At 39.3% G+C, this 12183-nt stretch overlaps 1 protein-coding gene across 1 annotated transcript in view; it reads left to right on the forward strand.

Moving 5' to 3' along the window:
• zgc:165507 (uncharacterized protein LOC561188 homolog) overlaps positions 1-10917 on the forward strand; it is an 18826-nt gene extending 7909 nt beyond the window's left edge. The window contains exons 4-6 of the mRNA XM_056239918.1: positions 2285-2716; positions 4374-4733; positions 10588-10917. Coding sequence (XP_056095893.1) covers positions 2285-2716; positions 4374-4733; positions 10588-10838 — 1043 coding nt within the window. The 3' untranslated portion in view covers positions 10839-10917. The remainder of the gene's footprint in view (positions 1-2284; positions 2717-4373; positions 4734-10587) is intronic.
• Positions 10918-12183: the final 1266 nt, after the last annotated feature.

A 12183-nucleotide genomic window follows, 5' to 3' on the forward strand; every position in this document is an offset into this window, starting at 1 on the left:
ATGGCGTTATTATCCTGTCAGATGTCGAGAGCGCATTATTGTAGCGCGAAAGTACATTAATATTATGCGCGAGCGTGAATCTCTCTGCTCGCGCGCGGAATATGATGTGCCCAGCGCAAATCTCTCTGCTCGCGCGCGGGAACTGGGCACGCGCTCTCAGATACACTTCTCTTGTAAGAGTTCTCTCTCTGGGCTGAGTGAGCTCGCTGCCTCGCTCAGAGAATATGCCTGCACTTAAAACGTGTTCAGTGCAATCGCGAATTGCTCCTCTTCCCCAGCTAACAATTTTAGGTTATAAGAACGTTTTCATAACGTTCCCATTAAGTTATAAAAACGTTATTTCTGAATGTTCTAGGGAATTTCAAAAAGTCCAGTTTTTTAGACGTTGTATTAACGTTATTTCTTGGTTATAAGAACGTTCAATTCTCCCTTTATATAAACGTTGTATTAACGTTCTTGTTTGGTTATAAGAACGTTATTCAAACGTTCAATTCTCCCATTATATAAACCTTCTCTTAATGTTTTTCTAAGATAATGAAAAACGTTTCATTCAATAAAAAAAAAAAACATTAAGAAATGTTTTAATAATTATTAAAACCTTTCTTAATGTTTTTTATATAACAAGGTAGCCTATATAATAGGCCTAGCCTATATGAAGAACCTAAAATTAAAAAAAAAAAGACCCATGAATCATGTCTACAATATGTGTAATGTAGTCCACTGAAGTCGAGTTGAATTGAACCGAAGTAGGCCTATAGTTTATTCCAGTAAACCGATTTGGGTTGAAGTGACCATATGAAATTAACATGAACATACACTTGGACTAAACATAGAATCACCAACAATGGTACAGGGAACAAAGCTAGACAAGAGACAATGGGAACACAAGGACAAGGATTATGACCAAAAACAACCAATGACATCCACAAGTTAAAGTTAATTTAATTTATATAGCTCATTTATACAACAATTTCCAAGTTTATGTTCATGTTAATTTCATATGGTCACTTCAACCCAAATCGGTTTATTGGAATAAACTATAGGCCTACTTGGGTTCAATTCAACTCGACTTCAGTGGACTACATTACACATATTATAGACATGATTCATGGGTCTTTTTTAAAATTTTTATCTTAATTTTAAAATCTGAAAGTTCTTGTTTTAGGTTCTTCATATAGGCCTATTATAGGCTACCTTGTTATGAATGAAACGTTTTTCATTATCTTAGAAAAACATTAAGAGAACGTTTATATAATGGGAGAATTGAACGTTTGAATAACTTCTTATAACCAAGCAAGAACGTTAATACAACGTTTATATAAAGGGAGAATTGAACGTTCTAACGTTATTATAACCAGGAAATAACATTAATACTGTTTACATAACGGGAGAATTGAACGGTCTTATAACCAAGAAATAACGTTAATACAACGTCTAAAAAACTGGACTTTTTGAAATTCCCTAGAACATTCAGAAATAACGTTTTTATAACTTAATGGGAACGTTATGAAAACGTTCTTATAACCTAAAATTGTTAGCTGGGGAAGAGGAGCAATTCGCGATTGCACTGAACACGTTTTAAGTGCAGGCATATTCTCTGAGCGAGGCAGCGAGCTCACTCAGCCCAGAGAGAGAACTCTTACAAGAGAAGTGTATCTGAGAGCGCGTGCCCAGTTCCCGCGCGCGAGCAGAGAGATTTGCGCTGGGCACATCATATTCCGCGCGCGAGCAGAGAGATTCACGCTCGCGCACATCATATTCCGCGCGCGAGCAGAGAGATTCACGCTCGCGCATAATATTAATGTACTTTCGCGCTACAATAATGCGCTCTCGACATTAGACAGGATAATAACGCCATACAAGCCAAGTTAGCAATCCTGAAAACACATCAATGTAAAAATGCTGCTCAAGATGTTGATTTGTTGGTACTTTTTAAATCATTGGTAGAATTTAGGGTTGCTATTGAATTTGCATATTACAAACAAATTGATAATGTACCTTTTTTTACAATGAGGTGGGGCGTGAAAGATGCTTTAGTGATAATTAGTGAGTTTGGAAATTTGTTTTTTAATTGGTAAAATTACCATTTTTTTTATTTTTATTTTTTATGTTTTGTATATTAGCTCTGTAATGTTCTGGAAAATGGGGTAAATTAAAAGGGTTTTAAAAGTCAAAGTCTCTCTCTCTCTCTCTCTCTCTCTCTCTCTCTCTCTCTCTCTCACACACACACACTCTCTCTCACACACTCACTCACACACACTCTCTCACACACTCTCTCTCTCAGGCTTCGGTCTGGCGTTTAACCTGCAGCCGGCGCTGACGATGATCGGCCGCTACTTCTACAAGAAGCGTCCGATCGCGAACGGCCTGGCGATGGCGGGCAGCCCGGTGTTCCTCAGCACGCTGGCGCCGCTGAACCAGTACCTGATCAACGAGTACGGCTGGCGCGGCAGCTTCCTGATCCTGGGCGGGCTGATGCTGAACTGCTGCGTGGCCGGAGCGCTCATGAGGCCCCTGGTGGGGCCGGCGGCCCCGAGCCAGCCCGTCCCGCAGAAGCCGGCGTCCCGGGAGAAGCTCACGGCCTGGGAGACCGTCAACAAGTACCTGGACCTCTCGCTCTTCAAACACCGGGGCTTCCTCATATACCTGTCGGGGAACGTCATCATGTTCCTGGGCTTCTTCGCGCCCATCGTCTTCCTCTCGTCCTACGCTAAAGGTGGGTGTGCTTTAATTCAATTTAATTCAATTCCTCTGTATGTATTATACAATGAAGTTAATTAGCAAAGCTTACGGTGCCGGTGCATCCACACATGACAACACAACCACAATAATTAAGACACCATTAATGTAACCCTACGACACAGACACTTGACACTTTCATGCAAAGATATTGCAGATAGTGAGCGTGACTGTAATTATGATTAGTGCAATTAACTCCGATATTACCCGAACACTTTCTCCCAGGAGCGTTTCTCCCCAGACCTGTCGCTGTCTAAAGTATCGTGAAGATTAGGCGGATTGATCCGGTGACGCAGGACTGCGCGCGGCTTCCCAGTTCCCGCTGGATTTCATCCTCTGAGTTTGAGCGTAATAAAGCCTGAACCTCGTCGTCGGTCCATCGGCCGTACTTTGTAAACTCCATTGTTGATGTGAACAGCACAGAGCCGTTCCCGCACGCACCGCGACAGATCAAGTGCTGCGGGGAGTCAGCCAATCAAAATGCGGCATGAACTCGAGCAATCAGCATGTTCAGCGCACAAGCCCCGCCCCCGACAGCTCCTGAACCTTGAACAGTAGTGCCTCGCGAGCAGGACTTCCTGAGCGGGAGATATTCACCGGATCTTCATTAGTGCTGCGTTTACACGGCCGGTTATTTTCATAAACGGACATTTCACTCTCTCCGTTTTCAGAAATAACGTCGTGCACACCTGTCAGTTTCAGACACGAACCCGTGTGTGTATGCCGCCACGAGCCTGTTAAACCTGTAGGTGGCAGTGTAACAAGCTCAAGCCCACGCTAGCCAATCGAACGAATCGATTCGCAAGGTCGCACTTTGGACGCAGGTGCAGGGTCTGTCGCGTACTGTGACGTCGGCTGGCTAAAACGCCGTATTCTCAGTTTACATGCAAACAAAGTTTTCCAAAATCTCCTCTCTCGCCGGAGTTTTTAGAAAGAATCGTTTTCAGAGGCGAATTCTCCGTTTGCGTGTAAACGAAGGGCACAAACGAAGGAAAATGTCTCTCTTTTTCAAAATAACCATGTACCTGTGGTGGAAACACACTGAGGCCCAGCCCAAAGCATGATCACATGAACACATGAACACATGAACACATGATCACATGATCACATGATCACATGAACACATGATCACATGAACACATGAACACATGATCACATGAACACATGATCACATGAACTATGAACACATGAACACATGATCACATGAACACATGATCACATGATCACATGAACACATGATCAAATGAACACATGATCACATGAACACATGATCACATGAACACATGAACACATGAACACATGAACACATGAACACATGATCACATGAACACATGATCACATGAACACATGAACACATGAACACATGAACACATGATCACATGAACACATGAACACATGATCACATGAACACATGATCACATGAACACATGATCACATGAACACATGAACACATGAACACATGATCACATGAACACATGATCACATGATCACATGAACACATTAACACATGAACACATGAACACATGATCACGATAATCAAGCGGCCCCTTTAAGTGTGTATATCTAGGATTTGTACTTAGATGTCAGTTTGTGGCTGTTTTTAAATGTGCTTTCTAAATGAATTAAACTTCAAGACAACGGCGTGGACGAGTACCAAGCGGCGTTCCTGCTGTCCATCCTGGCCTTCGTGGACATGTTCGCGCGGCCGTCGATGGGTCTGCTGGCCAACTCCCGCTGGGTGCGGCCCCGGATCCAGTACTTCTTCAGCTTCGCGGTGCTGTATAACGGGGTGTGTCACCTGCTGTGCCCGCTGGTCCAGAGCTACACCGGGATGGTGGTGTACGCCGTGTTCTTCGGCTTCGCCTTCGGGATGGTGAGCGCGGTTCTGTTCGAGACGCTGATGGACCTGGTGGGGCCGCAGAGGTTCTCCAGCGCCGTGGGTCTGACCACCATCGTGGAGTGCTGTCCGGTGCTCATCGGGCCGCCGCTGGCAGGTGAGGGCGCACCAGAGTCACACAACGTACAGTCCAGCTGAAACCATCATGTTATCCCGCAAACTCCAAAATTTAAATGCGTTTTCCTTGACAAAATGTCTTCATGCCTTACAATAGCTTGAATGTAACTCGACACCCTTGCCTCATTTAGCATACGCGGTTCTATGAATATGCAAATGAGCCCCGCCTCCAGTCACTCACTCAGCTCAGAGACTCAAACTCTTATCTTTGATCAACAGAATTACATATTTAAAGGGAGAATTCACCCAAAAATGAACATTAGCCCATGATTTACTCTCCCTCAAGCCACCCTAGGTGTACACGACACTCTTCTCTCAGACGAACACAATCAGAGTTATTATTAAAAAATGTCCTGGCTCTTCCAAGCTTTATAATGGCAGTGAATGAGTGTTTCTGTTTTGAAGTCCATAAAATTGCCTCTAATCATAAAAGTTCATCTATGAATCATAAAAGTGCATCCGTCCATCATAAAAGTGGATAGATGCACTTTTATGATGGATAGATGCACTTTTATGATGGACAGATGCACTTTTATGATGGATAGATGCACTTTTATAATGGATAGATGCATTTTTATGATGGATAGATGCACTTTTATAATGGATAGATGCACTTTTATGATGGATAGATGCACTTTTATGATGGACAGATGCACTTTTATGATGGATAGATGCACTTTTATAATGGATAGATGCATTTTTATGATGGATAGATGCACTTTTATAATGGATAGATGCACTTTTATGATGCACAGATGCACTTTTATGATGGATAGATGCATTTTTATAATGGATAGATGCACTTTTATGATGGACAGATGCACTTTTATGATGGATAGATGCACTTTTATGATGGATAGATGCACTTTTATGATGGATAGATGCACTTTTATGATGGACAGATGCACTTTTATGATGGATAGATGCACTTTTATAATGGATAGATGCACTTTTATGATGCACAGATGCACTTTTATGATGGATAGATGCATTTTTATAATGGATAGATGCACTTTTATAATGGATAGATGCACTTTTATGATGGATAGATGCACTTTTATAATGGATAGATGCACTTTTATGATGCACAGATGCACTTTTATGATGGATAGATGCATTTTTATGATGGATAGATGCACTTTTATGATGGATAGATGCACTTTTATGATGGACAGATGCACTTTTATGATGGATAGATGCACTTTTATGATGGATAGATGCACTTTTATGATGGACAGATGCACTTTTATGATGAATAGATGCACTTTTATGATGGATAGATGCACTTTTATGATGGACAGATGCACTTTTATGATGGACAGATGCACTTTTATGATGGACAGATGCACTTTTATGATGGATAGATGCACTTTTATGATGGATAGATGCACTTTTATGATGGACAGATGCATTTTTTTGATGGACAGATGCACTTTTATCATGGATAGATGCACTTTTATGATGGATAGATGCATTTTTATGATGGATAGATGCACTTTTATGATGGATAGATGCACTTTTATGATGGACAGATGCACTTTTATGATGGATAGATGCACTTTTATGATGGATAGATGCACTTTTATGATGGACAGATGCACTTTTATGATGAATAGATGCACTTTTATGATGGATAGATGCACTTTTATGATGGACAGATGCACTTTTATGATGGACAGATGCACTTTTATGATGGACAGATGCACTTTTATGATGGATAGATGCACTTTTATGATGGGTAGATGCACTTTTATCATGTATAGATGCACTTTTATGATGGATAGATGCACTTTTATCATGGACAGATGCACTTTTATGATGGATAGATGCACTTTTATGATGGATAGATGCACTTTTATCATGGACAGATGCACTTTTATGATGGACAGATGCACTTTTATGATGGATAGATGCACTTTTATGATGGATAGATGCACTTTTATGATGGACAGATGCACTTTTATGATGGATAGATGCACTTTTATGATGGATAGATGCCCTTTTATGATGGACAGATGCACTTTTATGATGGATAGATGCACTTTTATGATGGATAGATGCACTTTTATGATGGATAGATGCACTTTTATGATGGATAGATGCACTTTTATGATGGATAGATGCACTTTTATGATGGACAGATGCACTTTTATGATGGATAGATGCACTTTTATGATGGATAGATGCACTTTTATGATGGATAGATGCACTTTTATGATGGATAGATGCACTTTTATGATGGATAGATGCACTTTTATGATGGACAGATGCACTTTTATGATGGACAGATGCACTTTTATGATGGATAGATGCACTTTTATGATGGATAGATGCACTTTTATGATGGATAGATGCACTTTTATGATGGACAGATGCACTTTTATGATGCACAGATGCACTTTTATGATGGATAGATGCACTTTTATGATGGATAGATGCACTTTTATGATGGATAGATGCACTTTTATGATGGATAGATGCACTTTTATGATGGACAGATGCACTTTTATGATGGATAGATTCACTTTTATGATGGACAGATGCACTTTTATGATGGACAGATGCACTTTTATGATGGATAGATGCACTTTTATGATGGACAGATGCACTTTTATCATGGACAGATGCACTTTTATGATGGATAGATGCACTTTTATGATGGATAGATGCACTTTTATGATGGACAGATGCACTTTTATGATGGATAGATTCACTTTTATGATGGACAGATGCACTTTTATGATGGACAGATGCACTTTTATGATGGATAGATGCACTTTTATGATGGACAGATGCACTTTTATGATGGACAGATGCACTTTTATGATGGACAGATGCACTTTTATGATGGATAGATGCACTTTTATGATGGATAGATGCACTTTTATGATGGACAGATGCACTTTTATGATGGATAGATTCACTTTTATGATGGACAGATGCACTTTTATGATGGACAGATGCACTTTTATGATGGACAGATGCACTTTTATGATGGACAGATGCACTTTTACCATGGACAGATGCACTTTTATGATGGACAGATGCACTTTTATCATGGATAGATGCACTTTTATGATGGACAGATGCACTTTTATGATGGATAGATGCACTTTTATGATGGATAGATGCACTTTTATGATGGACAGATGCACTTTTATCATGGATAGATGCACTTTTATGATGGACAGATGCACTTTTATGATGGACAGACGCACTTTTATGATGGACAGATGCACTTTTATGATGGATAGATGCACTTTTATGATGGACAGATGCACTTTTATGATGGATAGATGCACTTTTATGATGGATAGATGCACTTTTATGATGGATAGATGCACTTTTATGATGGACAGATGCACTTTTATGATGGATAGATGCACTTTTATGATGGACAGATGCACTTTTATGATGGACAGATGCACTTTTATGATGGATAGATGCACTTTTATGATGGACAGATGCACTTTTATGATGGACAGATGCACAGATGCACTTTTATGATGGACAGATGCACTTTTATGATGGACAGATGCACTTTTATGATGGATAGATGCACTTTTATGATGGACAGATGCACAGATGCACTTTTATGATGGATAGATGCACTTTTATGATGGACAGATGCACTTTTATGATGGACAGATGCACTTTTATGATGGATAGATGCACTTTTATGATGGACAGATGCACTTTTATGATGGACAGATGCACTTTTATGATGGATAGATGCACTTTTATGATGGACAGATGCACTTTTATGATGGACAGATGCACTTTTATGATGGATAGATGCACTTTTATGATGGACAGATGCACTTTTATGATGGATAGATGCACTTTTATCATGGATAGATGCACTTTTATGATGCACAGATGCACTTTTATGATGGATAGATGCACTTTTATGATGGATAGATGCACTTTTATGATGGACAGATGCACTTTTATGATGGATAGATGCACTTTTATGATGGACAGATGCACTTTTATGATGGATAGATGCACTTTTATGATGGATAGATGCACTTTTATGATGGATAGATGCACTTTTATGATGGATAGATGCACTTTTATGATGGATAGATGCACTTTTATGATGGACAGATGCACAGATGCACTTTTATGATGGACAGATGCACTTTTATGATGGATAGATGCACTTTTATGATGGATAGATGCATTTTTATGATGGATAGATGCACTTTTATGATGGACAGATGCACTTTTATGATGGATAGATGCACTTTTATGATGGATAGATGCACTTTTATGATGGACAGATGCACTTTTATGATGGATAGATGCACTTTTATGATGGACAGATGCACTTTTATGATGGACAGATGCACTTTTATGATGGATAGATGCACTTTTATGATGGACAGATGCACTTTTATGATGGACAGATGCACTTTTATGATGGACAGATGCACTTTTATGATGGATAGATGCACTTTTATGATGGATAGATGCACTTTTATGATGGACAGATGCACTTTTATGATGGATAGATGCACTTTTATGATGGATAGATGCACTTTTATGATGGATAGATGCACTTTTATGATGGACAGATGCACTTTTATGATGGATAGATTCACTTTTATGATGGACAGATGGACTTTTATGATGGACAGATGCACTTTTATGATGGATAGATGCACTTTTATGATGGACAGATGCACTTTTATGATGGATAGATTCACTTTTATGATGGACAGATGCACTTTTACCATGGACAGATGCACTTTTATGATGGATAGATGCACTTTTATGATGGACAGATGCACTTTTATGATGGACAGATGCACTTTTATCATGGATAGATGCACTTTTATGATGGACAGATGCACTTTTATGATGGATAGATGCACTTTTATGATGGATAGATGCACTTTTATGATGGACAGATGCACTTTTATCATGGATAGATGCACTTTTATGATGGACAGATGCACTTTTATCATGGATAGATGCACTTTTATGATGGACAGATGCACTTTTATCATGGATAGATGCACTTTTATGATGGACAGATGCACTTTTATGATGGATAGATGCACTTTTATGATGGACAGATGCACTTTTATGATGGACAGATGCACTTTTATGATGGATAGATGCACTTTTATGATGGACAGATGCACTTTTACGATGGATAGATGCACTTTTATGATGGATAGATGCACTTTTATGATGGACAGATGCACTTTTATGATGGATAGATGCACTTTTATGATGGATAGATGCACTTTTATGATGGACAGATGCACTTTTATGATGGACAGATGCACTTTTATGATGGATAGATGCACTTTTATGATGGATAGATGCACTTTTATGATGGATAGATGCACTTTTATGATGGATAGATGCACTTTTATGATGGATAGATCCACTTTTATGATGGACAGATGCACTTTTATGATGGACAGATGCACTTTTATGATGGACAGATGCACTTTTATGATGGACAGATGCACTTTTATGATGGACAGATGCACTTTTATGATGGACAGATGCACTTTTATGATGGACAGATGCACTTTTATGATGGATAGATGCACTTTTATTATGGATAGATGCACTTTTATGATGGATAGATGCACTTTTATGATGGATAGATCCACTTTTATGATGGACAGATGCACTTTTATGATGGATAGATGCACTTTTATGATGGACAGATGCACTTTTATGATAGAAAAAAACGTTTAAATATGTAATTTTGGTGATCAGAGATGAGTTTTAAGGGATAAAATGATTGACGACGGGGGTAAATTACACATACTGAAAATAATAACTGCGCGGCCATGTTTGCTCTGCAGGGAAGCTAGTGGACATCACTAAGAACTACAAGTACATGTACCTGTGCTGTGGAGCGGTGGTGGTGTTCTCCAGCATCTGGCTCTTCATCGGGAACTTCATCAACTACCGTCTGCTGGATCGCGAGCGCAAGCGCGAGGAGACGTACCAGCGGGCCGCGCAGCACGACGCAGACGCTAACGCAGACGCTAGCGCTACGCAGGAGCTCAGCGAGAGTAAAGACGCCGTCATGCAGTGCGAAACCAACATCTGAACGTCTATGCAAACACTGGGAGACACTGCCAGAGTCGATCCGCACGGCCAGGCTTCAGCGAGCACTTCTACATCGACAGGCTCAGGGTCAGCGCGTCAGAACAGTGTGTGTTCAGTGCACACACACACACACACACAGGTGTATAAAGCAATCTGATCTGCTACTGAATGTAAATCTGATGCTTTAGAGCTTTATGAATCTGTTCCTGAGGATTATTACTGATCATTACTACCAAATCTAGAAGCAATATGATTTACACCAGACGTCCTCAGGGGAAACGCTAGTTCGTTCTGTTTTGGGTTCTTTTTTACACACACACACACACACACACACACACACACATACATACGGACGGTTTAATGTGATTCAGTTTCACCATAAACACTTTTTAACCTATGATGTATTGCCTTAAGTATAGAGTAAGCATCTATTATTCTACTATGAACTGTATTGTTTAATGTATTTGCTGATGTAAATCCACAAGATGCTGTATAATTTACTGTATGAAATGCATCTCGTAGCTCTGCTTTTCTTTAACGCCCGTTAATGGAATTAATTCAACAATTCACATCTATTTTAAGACTGTAAGACAAGCTTTCGTTGTCTTCTGTCTATGAGCACCAGAAGTATTAATAATTATCATTAAATTATTATCTTAACTGTAGTACAACGTATGCATTGTTATAATGCCAGAATTGAGATGTTGTGCTATTTTTAGCATGTAAAAACTAATGACATTTATTTAATGATGTGGTTATTATATGCATCATTTTGTTTTGTATCATTTTTGCTTTTTTTATCATTTGTTGTTATGATTGTCGAGAAATAGACCAAACTGCCACTAAAAACATTCACACGCACATATACATGCTGTTATGATTATTATTTTGTATTATTAACTTCATGCTTTTTTTTTGTAATTGTTAAAATTAGCCAACAAATGTAATCAGTTTAACTGGATCTTTAACCTCTTATGACATGTTGTGACTATTCACTTTTGTTCATAATTCTGGATGTGCTGATATTTGAAATTAAACCACATTTGGAAGATGCCTTGAGATCTATAACTCAACCGAACACCCATCAATACAAATTTAATGAGTCTAATTTCATCCTCTCCATGAACACGCAGCTAAAAGTCACAATATTCTTTCATATTTTGCATATATTATCATATATCATCGTCATGTCGATTTTGAATCCACCGCAGAATGAAGCTCTGCGCGAAAACACAGTGGAGTGAATCAAGTGTTGAACGAATCGGTTGACTCAATGATTCAAATGACTCACTCGTTTGTCGTAATGACGTAAGCTGCAGAAAGAGTCACGTGGGTGCTTTACCTTA

Source organism: Rhinichthys klamathensis, unplaced genomic scaffold (genome assembly GCF_029890125.1).
Source record: "Rhinichthys klamathensis goyatoka isolate OS25496 unplaced genomic scaffold, OSU_Roscu_1.1 h1tg000574l_1, whole genome shotgun sequence".
Taxonomy (NCBI): domain Eukaryota; kingdom Metazoa; phylum Chordata; class Actinopteri; order Cypriniformes; family Leuciscidae; genus Rhinichthys; species Rhinichthys klamathensis.